The sequence below is a fragment of the Numida meleagris genome, chromosome 2 (genome assembly GCF_002078875.1).
Source record: "Numida meleagris isolate 19003 breed g44 Domestic line chromosome 2, NumMel1.0, whole genome shotgun sequence".
NCBI lineage: Eukaryota > Metazoa > Chordata > Aves > Galliformes > Numididae > Numida > Numida meleagris.
In genome coordinates, this window is record NC_034410.1 from 62,374,820 (window position 1) to 62,392,893 (window position 18,074).

Below are 18,074 nucleotides of genomic sequence, written 5' to 3' on the forward strand. Positions count from 1 at the left end.
AGACACAGTGGTAAAGATGTCTGTATGGACAAGTAGACAGACTGGATTTAGACTGAATCTGTTCAGCAATTTTAAAATCTGTCTTCCTATTGACATATCCTACAGGCTGATGTGCAACAGCTTGAACTTCATATAGACTATAACATAGCATCAGAGAAAACCCACAGTAAAGCTCCTGGGCTGGTGAGCTGACTGACTGCAAATAATATATCCATGTGATTTCTTTTCCCCAAGATTGTAATTAAATTTATTTGCCTAGTTTTCACTCTTTGTTTTTCTTTCACTTCTTTTCTTCCTTATAGGAAGATGAGTGGATGATTTTCTTACTTTATGGATTTGTAAATATGGAAATTAGGTATACTTATTTTCTCCTTGGAGCGCACAAGGAAAGTGTCTACCAAACACTTCTTAAATGTCACTTTTTTAGCCTAGCTATCTATTTGCTTTTCTTGTTGCATATTTCCTCCCTTCCTCACAAATGTACAGACCTGGGATATGTGGACCGCAGTAGTGCTCTCAGTAGACTAGGTCATGCCAGCCTTTCTGATTTAGAGGTAAAGAGGACAAACATTTACTAATTAAAGTAGAGCAAGACATTGCACATGAAACATCAGGGTTTTGCAAAAATATATTGCTCATTTGCTTAAAAGGATGAGTTTGTTTAAAAATATTAAAAGACTAAAGGTGAAAAACTGGTCCCACTGGAATAGTAACCAGTTCCCTGCTCTTTTTGTGGAGCCAGAACTTCATTCTAAGTCTCCAGAAGGCACAACCTCTCTCCTCTTAGCTGCAAATTAAAGTACTTTTAATTCTCCTTGATTTACCTGAGATTACAAACAGGTATGGTTACTCTGTTTTGTAAATAAGTGAATTTGGGTGTAAATTTCAACTCTAGGGCCAGTGCAAATTTAACTTTTGGAGAAGACAAGCTTTTTCTAGTCTCTGAGTATTTTATTTTCTTAAACTTTACAGGCATTTTAGCATTTACCATTAGTGACACACTATGCACTGTGTTGGGGGAAGGATTCTTAAGTATCAAAGGCAGTAAAATATGAGTAACCTTCAGCCTACTCACACAGCACCCTTAAACATTTCTGGCCTGAAGCCTTGACCCAGCTCTCCCTTTTTTGTTGCATTATCATGTTGCAATGTTCTACCAAAAGCAATGATGTATGGTGTCACAATTCTTCAAAATAAAGACTACTGATTCATATTCTTTGTAGTTAAGACTGACCCTGGAACAATTCCTCTCCATGGGACACGTGCAACTTAGTCTGAAGCACATTTATACCTGAGGGAAATCCATAGAAGAGAAGACTGATCAGCTCTTCTCACAGCTATGTCTTACCCTCCAGACGTGTTATCATGCTCTTGAACCAAGGGATGAAAAGTGAAGGCATCTCTATAGGGAAACTGAAGATATACCTAGATACAGGAACTGAAGCATTTCACAAATGAGGAAAGGCTGAGAAAGCTGACTTTATCCAGATTGAGATAGAGAAGGCTCAAAGAAAAATAATCAATATGTACAAATATCTGAAGATAATGCTGGGATCTTTTTGGTGATGCTGAGTTACAGGACAAGGGACACACACTGAAACACAGGAGGTATCACCTGAAGATCAGGAAACACTTTTACTGTGAGGGTGACTGAGCACTGGCACAGGTTGCCCAGAGAGCTTATGTATTGTTCCTCCTTAGTGATATTCAAGTCATTTGGAACGTGATGCTGGGGAACTGCCTTTAGGTGTCCATACTTCAGCAAAGAGAGGTGGACCCAATGACCTCCAGAGATCCCTTCCCACCTCAATTTTTCTGTGATTCTGTGACTGTAGGAAGGAAAATTATGTAGTCACATATAGGAAGAACAAATAGTACTTATTTTTCAGATGCTTAAAAATAAAATTAGTTTTTTAAGCTCTAACTTGATTCACCCTGTAAAAGCCAGTACGTTGCATTTAAATTGCAGCTAACAAAAACCTATAGCATAATATCACATGAAGCAAATGAATTATAGAATATTCGAAGTTGAAAATGACCCACAAGAATCACCTTCCAACTTCTGGCTCCACACAGGACCACCCAAAACTTAATCCATATTTCTGAGTGTTGTCCAAATACTTCTTGAACTCCAGCAGCTTGGTGCCATTCTTCTGGTGAAGAACCTTTTCCTGGTATGCATCCTGACCCTCTCCTGATGTAGCCCCATGCTGTCCCCTCAGGTCCTGTCACTAGAGAGCAGAGCTCAGCGCTGCCCCTCTGCTCCCCACCATGAGGAGCTGCAGCCGCCATGAGGCCTCCCCTCAGCCTCCTCTGCTCTGGGCTGAACAAACCAAGGGATCTCAGCCACTCCTCCTTGCCCTCCAGAACCTTCCCCATCTTTACATCCCTACCTTAGATACTCTTTAATGGTTTTATGTCCTTTTTACTCTGTGGCACCCAGAAGTATACACAGGACCCTTTCAGGTGTTTTTTCAATAACTCCAGAATAACCTTATACATAATTTTCCAGGCACCAAAATGAGACTGGCAGGCCTATAATTACCAGGATCTTCTTTCTTGCTCTTCTTGAAAACTGGGACACCATTTGCTAGCTTCCAGTCAAATGGGACTGATTCCCAAGACCACTGAAAAATAAATAACTGAGAGAATGACATCAACCAGATCTTGGAATCCTGGGATGAATCCCACTGAGATGTAGACTTATATGAATCCAGCTGGAGCAGCAAATCCCATACAAATTAGACATTGGCTAGGAGTTTATCTTTACCTCAGCCATGGTCCTCCAACTCAGGTCTCTTGGGTCCCAGGGCCATAATCATTGTTGAAGAAGAATTAACGTCTCTGCATTATCTGGACACCTATTTGTGAGAATTCCATTCTCATCAAGAAATATTATCTCTAGTCCTCCTTTTGCGGTTAACATATTTTTAAAAAGCCATTTTTGTCATCCCCCGCAGTACTGGCTAGCCTCAACTCTAACTGAGCATTAGTCACACTAGTTTTCTCTCTACAATGTTGAACAACATCTCTGTAGTCCTTCCATGTCACCTGACCTCACTTCCGGTGTCCATATACTTTCTTGTTCCACCTAAGATCTAGAAGATGTCTGCACTAAAAAAGCCAGGAAATGCTATAAGAAAGAAAGAAAGAAGGAAAGAAAGAAAAAAAAAAAGGAAAAGAAAGAAAAAACCCACAATCACAGAAATTGAATATAAACACAGTCTTCAGTATTATACTTTTGATATTTCTGCTCACTCCTCTGTTCCCCCACACACTTGAGTCACCCTAACACCCACACTGACTTAATATTATTTTTAATCTGTACAGCTTTTCATCCAGAATTCTATCTGTGTGAAACTCTTAAGGAAGGATTGAGTGACTTCCAGCAGGTGTTGCTGGAATTACAGCTCTCACTAGTCCTATCTACTCTTTAAGGTTGCTACTTCTTGGTAATTTACCTAACAAGGGCAAAAAGCAGTTGGACGATCTCTCCTCATCAGCCCACAGACAGGATTCAAATGCATAGCTAGGTGGTAGATGCACAGTAGCCTTGAGGAGATACTATTCCTCATGCTAAAAATTAATGAAATTTTTACTATACAGGGTGATTAGTCCTGATGGTAGTCTTTGCAAAACAACCATTCTGAGATTAAAAACTGATGTGATAATGATTTATCAAAGGTTATTTTCTGATGCTTGTTATTCAAAGAATCACAATCTTTATGGTGTTGTGCACTGCGTACCACACAATGTTCCAGGCAACTCCACTACAGCACCATTCCTTTAATTTTTCTTTGCCTAAGACTAGCCAGGGATTATCAGAGAGATTGGAGAAGACGAGCATACAACAGAAAATAAAGTCTGTTTTGAGTTTGGTTCTACATCGCTGACATTAACAATGCCAGAAATTTCTGCAAAAGTAAATATAGGGTTTGGTTTTTTTTTTTAAGTGATTTTTAAGAACCCATAATGAAAACATTTTATACTTCCTCCTCTTTTTAGAAATTGCCAACATCCTTAGTCTCACTCCTAGAAGGACTTCACCACAATATTTTGACTGCATTACATAATATTGTGTAGAAAATGCCATTTCCCTGGTTTGCTGCAAGTCTAACAGGATTTTCTCTTGAGGGGTGAACTGGAGAACCAAAAGGAACAAACAGTTCCATAGATTTTTCAATTGGCCTAAAATCAAAGGTTGTTTCATGCCTGAAGATAGGTAACTACAAGCACTTAAGCTGAACGCAATGCATAATCTTTCCGCTTTCAAGTAGTTCCTGTTCTATATTGGAAATAATTTTCCAGCTGTATCAACTCCATCAAAGCAGAATATTTGAGAGCATTAAATTAACTTAGACATACAGACAAATTCTAAAAGTTAGATCCTTTGCAACACTGGCAACTACTGAGCAAGAAGAGGATCTTTATTTGGACTGCTTTGTTATTTCCAGAGTGATGAAGGGCGTATGGGAGCCCAGGAATTGATGGCAGTTCAGGAAAGGTCTGGAGCACAACTCTTACAAAAAACAGCTGAAGGAGCTAAGATTGTTTACTCTGGAGAACAAGAGGTTCAGGGGAGATCTTATTGGTCTCTAAAAAGGAGGTTGTGGCAAGCAAGGTGTCAGCCTCTTCTCCCAGATAACAGTGACAGGATGAGAGGGAATGGCCTTAATTTACACCAAGGAAAGTTTATATTGGATGTTAAGAAATATTTCTTCTCAGAAGGAGTGATGAAGTAGTGGAATGAGCTGCCCAGGGAGGTGATGGAGTCACTTGGAGGTGTTCAAGAAACATATAGATGTGACACTGAGAAATACAATTAGTGGACATGGTGGGGATGGGTTTGTGGCTGGACTAGGTGGTCTGAGAGGTCTTTTCCATCCTTGATGATTCTATGAAGTAACATTCACCTCAAAATGCTAATAAGGCCAATTTTCATGCACAGTATACCCTGACAGAGATTTCACCAGCCTTCAGAGTCCTTTGGCAGGGATAGAAGGCAAGATGGGAACAAAAGTAAAGACAATGCAGTTAATGCGTGAGATCAGTTTAACACTCAAAGCAATCAGGACATAAAAGAAAAAAAGACAGAAAATGATTAACAGAAAGCAGCATCTTCCAGGGCTTTACTTTCCATCAGCATGTGGCTGACTCTACAGCTAAAAGCTTCTCCAGAAACCCAAGAGCGGCTAAGAAGTTCCAGGTGATTCCTGAAGTCTAATATTTACAATGATTATGCTGAGAGGCTTACCAAGTAATCCAACAATAGTCTTGGCTATTAATGATGCCTTCTAAGCTTCTCCTTTCCAGCCAGTCAGGTGTGCTGTAAAACTAAGCTAGAAATACAGATCTTACTGTTTCTCCAGACCTAAAAAAGAGAGAGAGAAAGAAAGAAAGAAAGATATCCATAGTGTGGACTATGACAAGCCCAGCTTAAAAACTCACTTAAACTTCACCTTGACTGTGGTGAGCTTGGATCAAAGCCTATTATCATAAACTGCCCTTTCCCAGAAGTGAATGATCCCATGTGTTTCAAACTCCCTTGACAGGGAGCCAAGGATGAGCAAGCTCAAGGATGCCCCCTGGGAAGACCAAGCTCTTCTGTGATGGAGCTTGGGTACCAGCTTTCAGACCTGATGTGGTACAAATACATATGTGGCTGTACATGCCTGTCCATTTGCCAGCAGAATAGGAAGCAGCAACTTTAAAAATAAATAAATAAATAAATTGCTTCAAACACTATTTCTAAGCTGCTGCAAAGCCCAGGTAGGAAAGACATTAGGCTGAAGGACAGCTGATGGCTGGCAGTTCAAGAAACATTTAGACGTTGTGTTGAGAGATGTGGTTTAGTGGGGTTATATTGGTGGTAGGTGGATGGTTGGACTGGATGGCCTTGTAGGTCTTTTCCAACCTTGCTAATTCTATGATTCTATGATTTTACTTATCCACTGGGCAGATGTGCAGCAGTGGCTCAGCATGTCATGATAAGGAATGGTCACCTGAAAGACCAATAAACACCAAAGTTGCTTCCAAGATCGCCAGCAGGAAGGGAAAGTCTTGTCTGTAGGAGCTGCCTTTGTTTCCAGAAAGGGCAGAAGTGGAGAGTCAGAAAGAAGGTGGGAGAGTGGGAAGTCTTCAAATATTTCTGGTGATTTGCTCACTGAACTTTGGGAGAGTTCCAGATTCAAGTCTGAAATTTGACTTCTCTAAAGACACAGACATTTCAAATATTAAACTTGGAGAACTGCAAAGCAGACAAGTCTGTAAAAGAGAAAATCTGCCCCAAAGTGACTCCAATAAGAAAGATAAGCCAAATCTTCCCATGGAAATCAAACTTTAAAACATCTTACTAAGTATGTATAAAAATATCCTAAGTAAGATAATGTATTACTAATGTTGAGTGAAATCAAGATGTATATCTGACATTTTAAGCAGCCTCTATAAATGTTAATAAAGAAGTTTAGGTACAAGTTGTTGTTAAATATTCTTTTAGAGCAGGCGTCAGTTCCAATAGACTGGGGACACATAACCACGCTAGCACAGTCTAATGTGTCTTCTGAGCCATGCTGATGTTGTATGCAAAAGATTTCACACCGCAGCAAAAGACAAGATAATCCAACCACTTTATCAGTTGTGAGAGTGGAATTATTTAAATCACTTTGCTTTTTATTTGTGGAAGATAAGCAGCATGCATGATCCCCATTCCATAGCGTTGTATATGTACAGTAATTTGGTATGCACTTTTAACACAAATAGTGATAGGACAAGGGGGAATATCATTAAACTAAAAGAGGAAATGAGATGGTGGGTTGAGAAGGTGAGACTTTAGGATGAAGTTATTTACCCAGAGGGTGGTGAGGCAGTGGCATGGGCTGCCCAGAGAAGCTGTGAGTGCCCCATCCCTGGAAGGGTTCAAGACCTGGATTTTTTTGGCTGGATGGAGCCCTGGGCAGCCTGAGCTGGTGGGGGGCAGCCCTGCTCACAGCAGGAGGTTGGAACTAGATGGGCTTTGAAGTTCCTTCCAACCTAAGCGATTCTGCGATTCTATGAACTTGCTACCTCTTATCTTTCTTTAGCTTATTTCTCCTTATCACCTTATCCAACCAAGCATCTTAGGCCTAATGCAGCCCAGGTAACCCTCACGCATGGCTGAGCTTAAATATTCATGTTGGGTACAGCAGGGAACAGAAAATATTATGAGTGAGGAAATCTGTCTTTAAGGAGAGCCTATGATGACACTGAGGTGGGTTCCCTCTTTTAGAGGTTGATAGCTTAAGAAGAAGAAACAAAGCGGGAGATAAAAAAAACACTGGATCTCTAGCTTTGTATGCTGGCCACAACCTTCAGACTGTGATAGCAGTAACCCAGTGCCATGGCTTTAATCCAGCAGAGGTTCGAATAATAAACCACTTGTTCCCACCTCATTCAAACAGTCCCACAGACTGTCCATGCAGTAAGAGGAAGCAGCAAACTCTCGGGGCTTGGGAGAGGTGTGACTCAAAGCTGGCTCCTCTTAGTCTGTCTTGATACATATTTATGCTTACCACACACACGAATAAGCACCTGTGTAGGAAAACCTCTTTAAGAATATGTACAGCCAAGTCATTGGGACCAGAGCCCAGTGTAGAACAGCTGTGACCTGTACTGACTGCCTACAAAACTATCATGGCCCTATTACAATAGGGCATAGCAAGCACCACCCCTTTCCCGCCATGCACTGCTGGTAACCATTCTATTCACTCAGCGCTTGTGGTACTGGGTAGCGGACTAAAGCTCACACATGCCACCACTGGAAACCAGCAGTAAGAGGAGGTGGCAACCACCAGAGAAGAGTTTGCGTCTCATCTTCAAACAGTGCCTGCGATGAGCTTGCAGCCAAGCAGAGCACAGTATCCTGAGGGTAGGGCTAAGGATCTGGCCTAGAATGGCTATTTGAGGACAGAGGGCCTCAAACAATGGGGGATAAGAAACAATGCAGTATCTGAGATAGTTTTATTCTCCATTTCTCCAGGCTGGATGTACACAATGGGTATAGCACGGTCCTCATTGAATCTGGAAGCTCTAATATCAACCTGAAAAAAAATGGAAACTTAAATATTTCCAGGCTATTAGCCAAGCACATTACCCCACTCTTCATTCAATTCTACCTCAAATTATTTGCCAGAAAACCAAACAACTTCAAATGAATTGCAGCTATTTTGAAACCTGTTTTAAACTCCATGAATAGTTTTACAAATAAGAGAAGGAATAAAAAAAGCTAGAAAGCAAGACAAGTTCAAAGACTTTCCCTGATATTTTCTAAACGAGTATGTTTATTGCAACGTTTTAAAATAGAAAAAAGTTTTAAAAATAAAAGATATCTGAAAAAGAAACATTTGGTTCTGCCTTCAAACTCCTTAGCTCATCCAAGAAACCAAGTGCTATCCCCATTCTGTCCTCAATTGTTTGAAAACCTTTCCAGGACTTTGTTCTTTGCTTTGTGTGTTTTTTTTACCCCCTCCTATGAAAACATATACATTACTCTAGGCATAATTAAAAAAAAAATAAAAATGAAGTCTGCAACATTTTGAAAAGGCAAAATCTGGTCCGCCTGGACTTAATGGTGAGTCTGGACCCAGAGAACATGCTAGATTTCCCGGAGCGAAGGAAGCCACTGGGAAACAAGGTAGGAACCCCAAAGTCCCCAGAGTCATTCTCAAAGCAGGGTTGCACAGTTTGCTTAGATCACTATCAAGGTCTCTGAGATAAGGTTGAATAACAGCCAAGCTTTATGAATGATTTTATTCTCTGTTTATCGCTTATTTAGCCATTAAACATAAAATGCAGCTTCATAAGAACAGGAAGGCTTTTAGTATAGTGAAAGGTTTACTTGTAGTAAGGTACTCAACAGTATTTAGCAACAGCATCTCTTGCACGTTTCTCTCTGTCAGGGTTTGGAAGGTTTGCAGAGGGAGCTGGATAGGCTGGGTCAGTGTGCTGAGTCCAACTGTACCGGCTTTCAACAAGGTTCAACGCCAGGTGCTGCACTTGGGTCACAACAACCCCACACAGCAGTGTAGGCTCAGGGCAGAATGGCTGGAAAGCTGCCAAGCAGAAAAGGACCTGGTGGTGCTGACTGACAGCCAGCTGAACAAGAGCCAGCAACATGCCCAGATGGCCAAGGCCAATGGCTCCTGAGCTGCATCAGAAACAGTGTGGCCAGCAGAACTGGGGAAGCAGTGGTCCTCTTGCATGCAGCACTGGTGAAACCACACCTCAAACATGGTGTTCAGCTTTGGGCTCCTCACTACAAGAAAGACACTGACTTGCTTGAGCATGTGCACAGAAGAGCAACAAGCTAGTAAGGGATTAGAGGAAAAGTCATGAGGAGCAGCTGAGGGAACTAGGGCTGTTTGGTCTGGAGAAGAGGAGGCTCGGGGGAGACCTTATCGCTTACTACAACCCCCTGACAGGATGTTGCAGTGAGGAGGGTGTTGGCTGCTTTTCCTTCAGTTCCATTGCTTGTCACCTGGGAACTGGTCTCAGGTTGCACAGAGAGGTTTAGATTGACCATTGTAAGAATTTCTCCATAGGCAGTAGTGAAACATTGGAACGGACTGCCCAGGGAAGTAGTGGAGTCCCCACTCCTGGAGATATTTGAGAGAGATGTGGACATAGCACTGAGGCACACAGTTTAGTGATGGAACACAGTAGGTCAGGTTGATGGCTGGACTTGTGACCTTGAAGGTATTTTTGAACTAAATGACTATAACTGTTACCACCACGCAGACAGAAAATGGAAGGCAGCACTAGGGCCCAGGTGGAAGAAATGGCACAAGAGCGTCCGTTTGCAAGTCAAAGGAAAGGAAAAGAAAGCCTCTTAGTCTCCAAGCATCCAGGTGATAGATGCCCTCCCCCATAAAGCAGCAGCTGCCATGGGCAATAAGCACTCCCCAGTTCAGTGTGTGCACCTGGGCTACAAGAAGCCAAGGACCACGTACTGCCAACAGAACCGGAATCTGCAGAGGGATCAGCAACAGAAGTACCTGATGTATTAACAGATAGGTATTCAGCTCCCCCCAGTAGTGTAAATCCAGTGGGATGCTCTACTATAAAATCCATTGCCAATGAACTACTAAAGCTGAAACATGCTCTGTGATGAATGGAAGCCTCGATATTGCTCTGGTTGTTATATGAAGCTGTTATACATGTACTAACTATGCATTTTGTGTGGAGAAAAAAATAAAAATGTTAACCTCAGATTAGAGATGCATAGTTGTAAGCACCAAGATAGCTAACACAGGCCAGAAAGGAGCAGAGAGCCTACTCACAGCCTGCTTTAAGGGACCTAAGGATTGTGCAAGTTGTTTGGGCATGTAAAAAAAATATGCGTTTTCAAACATAACATAACTCTGAGACAGTTACACATGACAAGTAAATCCCACTCATCTCAGAACAGTCTAGATTCACAGAAACTTCAAAGTAAATGACTCACATAGATTTATCTTAGAAGAATATGCAGAAAATTGAAATTTAAACACGTCTTTAGAAAAAAACACACCCACACTTGCTGTAAACACCCATAATCTAATAATCCTGACAATTTTACACTGTCACATAGTTATTCTGTAAATATTCCCCACCCATCCTTCATATTCAGAAGGCTAGACTATTAGTCAACCATGCTGCATGCATTACCAAGTTGCAGAAGACAGAAAAAACTGGCTAAAGCGCTGCTGCGTTGTGCAAACCATATGGCTTTTTAATATTGAAGAACTACTGTCTCAGCAGAGATGAAAATTCAGAATTGACAGCCACTCATTCAAGGTGAATGGAAAAAAAACCCCTTTCATCTGTCATACAAGAGGTGCTGAGCTTGTGAACTCCCTACCCCAAGGTCCCACACTCACTTCTTTATCCCCACAGCACCACACCACAACAAAACAACCTGGTTGCATTCAGGTACAGCTCTCCCATCTCACCAGCACAATATGCTGCTTCAGAAACTTGCTCTCCTCAGCCCAACACCTCGTCCTCCTGGTGCTCATACCTGTCACATCTCTGCTCTCTGACCTTATGGGGCTGCAGCTGCCAAACTTCAGCTCTGGAGAAGGGGAGCTCTTCCTACAGCTCCTTCCTCTGTACCTTTTGCTACAGAGGAAAACTCTCTAATACACTTTGCACCTCCAGATTATCAGTTTCCTGCCCCACCTGCTGCCTGTCCTGGCTCAGCTGCTGCTCAGCCCCCGGGTCTCTGCACCAAATGCCTCCGGCCAAATGAGGCCACCCCTGGCTAAAGTAGTGCTAGTGTACGGAGGAGAAAGCAAGGTCATCATCATTTCTGGGAAATACAATGTTACATTTAGGCTACCACCAGAGAACAAAACGTTGATCCATAGGATAAAATGTTGATCCTGCAGTAAGAGATGTAATACACAAAGACACAGCTTTAAACAGCCTACCAGAGATGCCAGGAACGTCTTGTGCAAAACATATATGCACAGAGCAAGCAACTGTGCCACAAAGTAAGCGGGATTCCCCAGTCCATGTCAAGTGCAGTCACCCAATTGCAGGCTTTTCTTTAGCAATGACCGCTTTTATCTTTACTATAGAGCACAGCAACTTCCTTGCCATTTAAAACTGGTGCAACAGATTTTGATTAAGGTCTTTAAAAGCAAGCAAACAAAAAAAAACCCACCCACAGCTGTTTCTCCCTAGCAGTCAGAAAGCTAGGCAGGCAGAGCCTTCCCCTATGGTACAGCTAATGAACTTCAGCTGTAAGCAAACCTCAGCAGCTGTGGAATTTCCTCAGAGACAGGTTGCACTTTATCACCTTCTTTCTACAGAGGTCCCTACTGACTTGTACCAGTCTACTTAGTTTCTTAGTTCAGTAATGGAGGATACATTTGTATGGGAAAGAGTTTAGATGCTGTTCTGATCTTCAGAAGATACTGGAAACGCTTTTCAGCTTGGAAGCCACACTTCAGTAGAGAGAAAATTATCAAAACCCCATCTACTCTCATCCTGGGAAAAAAATACACTACAAAAATCCTGCAGCACCATTGACAGTGATACGCATTTGTTCCTATCAGTTTCCTCTTTTTACCTGCAACAACTGACATTTGATAGACAGGTGAAGTCCCTATGTGGTACACAGCTAAAAGCCAGTTATGTGTCTCAGGCAATGGTTTCAGCTACTTACAGGAAGAATTTATTTCAGGTACTGGCAAATTACAGGAATAGTTTTTCCATTTAAAGCTCTATACTGGCATTTGTCTAAATCCATACATTATTTTAAGTGGTAACAGAGGTAGGAACACAACACGTACCAAATGTATTGGCACTCTGCTGTGCGTGGGAGAGGACATGGCACTCTCAACATGCACACGTTCTGCTATGGCTGAGGAACAGTCACAGCAACTAAGCAGCTTCAAACCATGCCTGCACCCTCTATCCTGTGCTCAGTCCTGCTCTGCTTTCTGAGCTCAGGAGAGACCTAAGGTACAAGGAATCAGCAGGCTGCTAGCAGAACTGGCAACAGCAAGCCATCACAAGAACAAGATACGTGCTTGCTATTTTCTGAGCCTCGGCATTCAGGAGCAATCAGAGGTGGCCGGACATTACAGGAGGCGACTGTCAGGGTTTTGAAAGACTCTCCTATTCCACTAGATTGTTTGGCTAAGTCCAGTCACTTATCTTTATTCTGCTCACTGTCCAAAATTGAATGATGCACAAGGGAGAATCTGCTTCACAGTTTCTTGTAGCTGCAGAGACAATGGGCTGGATCATGAGCAGAAGAAATACGCTTCTGATCATCATCAAGTCTACAACCAACTGTGGAAACCGGCTTTCTGCTTCTAGAGCAGTTTTCATTATTGGTACGATCTTCATTTTCCTTCTGAAAATGCAGAATTGTAAGTCTGTATTCATAAAAATGATGTACAGGCATATTATTTTTCATGATGCTGATCCACTGTTTTTACAAGACCATTACTTGTTTCTTTTCTGAATGGTTCTTTCTCTAATTCTTATCTCTAAGAGTATCCATAGATAAATTTAATAAGCACACAACAAATAATTTAAAACTGCAAAGGTTTATTGCCTAGGATAGCTGATGTGGTGCAGTTAGATTTATATGCATTTTTTGTTACATGGAAATCAAGCAAAACAGTAGAAAACATATATAGGTAACAGTAAAACAAAAGCCCAGCCTAATACCAGCCCTTTATATTCACCAAGTTATACTTAAGAAAATGGCCAGCCAAACATACAGAAGTAGAACATCTGGAATATAGCTTTTCATGTTATAGCATAGATTCTAGACCAATATTTAAGGTATTTTCCATCCACAGTGTATTTTTTCTTCATAATAGCAAATTGAGAAAGGTCTATGTGAAAAAAAAAAATACTTCAGGACTTTAAAACCTCAGCTATCTGTTTATGAGTTGACAGTTACAGTTAATAGGAGAAGGCAAATGACAGTAATTAAAATATACAGAGACCCATTAAAAATCCAACACTAAAAGGAAATGGCAACTGAAAATCAAAATTCACAAATATGACTTCTTGCATTCCCCTATCCTATACACCACAAATCCGTGTTCAAGCGTTTTACAGCTTTTTCAGACATTGAACACACCCAGAAAAGACTTAAAGTTTCTTTTGGACATGCCTTTATTTCCTTTGTTTCAGCAAAGTGGTTTTGCTTGGGCAAGAAACAACAGGAACACGAACTATAATGCTTTCAGTTATTCAGCTGTTGATTTAGGAAAGGGGATATAGACAAAGCTAGATGATATTAAAATGCACACACATTCCCTCATTTACTAGCGCCCAATAGACCCGCTGCTGAAGGTTGAGTATGAGTAAGAATATGAAGAAGTTGCCGATGCATCAAAACTTCCCCTCCTAGACCCACTGCGTGAGCCTGAACGTGAGCCAGAGCGAGAGCCAGAGCGAGAGCCAGGTGCTGAGGAGACATTGTAGGGACTGGATATACCTTTAGATGAAACAGAGGCTGCTTCCAAGAGTTTAAGACCAGTGATATCTTCCACCATTGACCGATTCATTGCATCTTTGTAGGATATTTTCAGCTTGGTCTTGGGGCAGGTCAGAATTTTGGGATAGCTGTTGGTGTCTTGCAATTTCTGGGCAGCACGACCATCAATCAATGAATTTCGAATGGCTTCTTCAATACTTATTCTTCCACGTACTTCTGGGTCCACCAGACCACCAGTGAGGTACTGGAATTCAAGGAACCGCTGCCCAGCCTCATAAGGCAACCATTTTTCCTTGACTGCTTCTGCTGCTGACATCCTCTTTCGTCCACTCTTTATGCCTTCAAATCCTATGAAGGCCTTCTGGGCAGGTTTGAGCCGTGTGGCCATATCCTGATCAATGATGCCTTGACTGGTAGCTTCCTGAAGGGAGAGCCTCTGGCCTGTTGTAGGGCATATTATGCCCCCTGTGCAGGCCTGGGCTTCAAGTAACCGTTGTCCGGTGATGCTATCCACAATGCCCCGCTGTATAGCTTCTGAAATGGAAATTTTCTCCAGGTTTTCAGTGTCAAATATGGCTGCAATGGGACTGCACTCATCTGGGGTCTCTGAGAATGAACCACTCCTTATCAGCGAGGAAGAACTCCTGACACTCAGCACTGTGGGAGACCGAGTCACCGACTCATGTCGAAACACCTCATCAGTGCCATTACGGCAGGAAATCATGTCTGCAAACTGTGTCAGGCTTAAACTTCCAGAACGGTATTGATCAAAGAACTTCTTCTCCACCAGACCTTTATCAATAGCATCTTGTATATCATACTGGCTACCTGTTTTCCTGTCAACAAGGACTACTCTACTGCTACCATCCGATCCTGTAATGGTTATTTCTTCCCACTCACACTCCTGTTCAGCTAGTTCTGTATAGGTGTCAAAATCTATGAGGCCTTTGCTGTATGCCTCCTGCACTGACATTTCCCTGTTTGTTTCTGGATCCACAATGACAACTCGGCGCTTCCTAAGGGTGTTCTTTTGTGAGGTGTGCACCACCTTCTTCTTCTCCCTCAGGGGCAGAAGGCAGAGCCCTGTTGCTTCATCCTTTATGCATCTTTCTTTCAGCTGCAAGTAGGTCAAATTCTCTTCTGTATTGGGATCAAAAAACCCTTTGGTGTCATCACTTGGATCGCTGAGGATCTGGTTGAGCTCCTCATTGAAGTAGCCACGCTTGTAAGCCGTCTCTACTGGCAAGCGGTAGCTTTCTTTGGGGTCAATGATTCCACCGGTGGCAATCTGGGCCTCCAGCAAGCGAATGCCATGGCCTCTTTCTATGAGCTCTTTGTTCATTGCTTGAAACAGAGAAATGATGTTTCCAGTTTCTGGGTCTTTGTACCCAGTGACAGCTCTTTCAGCAGAGAGAAGCTTATCTTTAAATTCTATTCCAACAAGACCTCTTTTGTAAGCTTCCTCAACAGGCAGCCTCGCGTTGCTGACAGGATCAACTATGAACCCGGTGGCTGCCTGGGCTTCTAGGAGTTCAAGGGCTGTCCCTGGTCTAACCAAGCCTATTTTCATAGCCTGGTAAATGCCAAGTTTCTCTTTAGTAGCCTCATTGTAGATACCTGCAATACAGCTAGAACCCTGAAGGAAATCAATAATCCTCTCACTCACTTCTTCCACTGTAATTGCACCTCTTTCCAAATCATTTCTTGTTGATTCCTTAATAATTCCAGCCTCGAGAAGCGCATCTGCTGAGACAGGCTGCCTGATCCCTTGGAATGACATACTCCTCTTCTGCACTGGGAGGAGGAGCAAGCCAGTATGTGGCTCAATCCTGCATTTTTCCTTTAGCTGCAAGTAAGTGACTGCTTTTTTGGTACTGGGATCAATGAAGTTCTTTGTGGTGCTTTGGCAGTTGTTTAGAATCCTGTACAGATCCTTGTCAATCAATCCACGGGATAAAGCTACATCTTTGGGTAGGAAAACACTGTTGACAGGATCAACAATCCCTCCCACAGCCAGCTGGGCTTCAAGCAGACGCATCCCAGTTTCTCTGTCAATCAAGTTTTTCTTGATGGCTTCAGATAGTGGCACAGTTTTGCCTGAGAAAGGATCTTTAAAACCTGTGATAGCCTTTTCTGCTGTATAGATTTGCTCTCTGTCATCGAAGTCAATCAGATCTCTGGCAACAGCACTGTCCACTGTTAACACCTCATTGCGGTGGGGGTCTATCACTCCTCCTGTTGCTGCCTGGGCTTCCAAGAGCAGGACTGTATTTTCTGCCGTAAGCAGCTGGTTCCGTTTGGCCTCGACAAAGGAGTACTTCTGTCTGGGTAAAACAGACACTCCTGCAATAGCACCTGCCCCTTTCAGAAAGGGTTCAATGTCAGCAGCGACTTCTTCTACTGACCTCTGCCCCTTCAGCAGTTTATCCAGAGTGAGTTTGTCTATAAGCTGACACTCATATAGCTGCATTGCTGTAATCTTCTTCCGCAGCCCACTGAACACCAACTTGGAGGCATCAATACAGAAGTCTTCTTCAGTCTGCGTAGATCTGTGGGACCCATATGGACGTTGTTTAAGTTTCTCAATCTCTCTCTGCAGCCTGAGACGCTCAGACTCCAACTCTGACTGGTTTTTGACAGCAGTCTCTTCCAATCTGCACCGGTATCTGTCCTCAATCCTTTTAATCTCCATCTGCAGCCTTTCAATCTCACTCCTCAAGGCATTCTTCTCCCTCTCACTCTTCTCTTTCTCACACTGGATCTTCCTTATGGATTCCTCCGTCCGGGAGTGCTGGCTCTTCCATTGGTTGAGGTCATTCAGGATTTGTTGTTTCTCATTTTCCAGGCGTTGCTTCAAACGAGACTCTGATTCCAGGTTAACTTTCAAACGATTCAGCTCCTCTTCTAATCTCTGCAGCCTGGCTTTGTCTTGCTCCAAAGCACTCATTTTTATCAGCAAGGTTTCTCTTTCTTGCATAATGTGATTATACTGATTTTTGGATTCTTGAATCCTATTGGATGCCTAAAATTTTAAAGAAGAAATAAACCAAGAGAAGATAGTTAGAGTTATACTCTCCACTCACAATGCTCTTCAGCCTGTCATTTAACCTATGACAAACTGCCACTGGAAAACATTCTAGTCACAGCAGTGCCTTACTCAAGACCATGAATAAAATAAACCAGTGAAGGTACATCATTCCCTTCAATGAAAGTGTCTTTATTACCGGAGTCTCCATTCTATTACCTACAGTGTTAATTTTCTAGTGATTTAGTTAGTTCTTCATGACTTTTTAATATGTCTCACAGTACACGCACAGAGCACTCGAGATTCTTTAAGAGTCTGATGCCCAGTAGGTGTACCCTGGCGTAACTACTAACCTGAGTGAATACGTATCAGCTAAGGACTGGCTACACATGGATGAAAACGAAATATATGACTCACTTTTTCCTATTAGTTTCAAACAATTTTACCTGTGTTGATTTACATTTTAATTCTCTTAATATCTTCATATTATAATATATACACACACATACACCTTTATACACGAACGCCTACATGCACATTCACATGCAGTCCATATTAAACCAAATAAAATGTTATACATTTGTAATACATGCATTATGTACGTATAGATGTCAGATAATGCTAAATGTTATTAAAAATTAGTATTAAGGTTTTAAAAATAAAGAAAAACTGAATAATTGACAGAATAGATGAGAATGAGGAAAAAAGTATGGAGGGCAATTACAGAAAAAAAAATATTTTCAAAGGGTAGAAGAATGAAGATGCAAAAATATGTTTTCTTTAGCTTATCTATACTGTCATCTCAAGTTTAAGGAACATGGGCTGATAGTGAAATTTAAGTCACCCTTGGTGACTTAGGAACAGAAGTCCCAACATTCAATGAAATTTAGGTTTCAGGTATCTTAGCTGGCAGCATCATTTTTAATTCTTAGTCACCACTTTACGCAGCTAAACAGTACTTTGACGGTTTGTCGGTTCTGGGGCTTTTAGCTTGTTTAGTTTGTGGTACAGCTCAGGTGAGCCTCAAAGGACTGCTTTAACCCATTCTGACCAAAACAGACCTGGGAA

The 18,074-nt window shown here is 42.0% G+C and overlaps 1 protein-coding gene across 3 annotated transcripts in view; it reads right to left on the minus strand.

Moving 5' to 3' along the window:
* DSP (desmoplakin) overlaps positions 13,058-18,074 on the minus strand; it is a 37,569-nt gene continuing 32,552 nt past the window's right edge. For all 3 annotated transcript variants that reach the window (XM_021387244.1, XM_021387243.1, XM_021387242.1), the window contains exon 24: positions 13,058-17,003. In XM_021387244.1, coding sequence (XP_021242919.1) covers positions 13,809-17,003 — 3,195 coding nt within the window. In that variant the 3' untranslated portion in view covers positions 13,058-13,808. The remainder of the gene's footprint in view (positions 17,004-18,074) is intronic.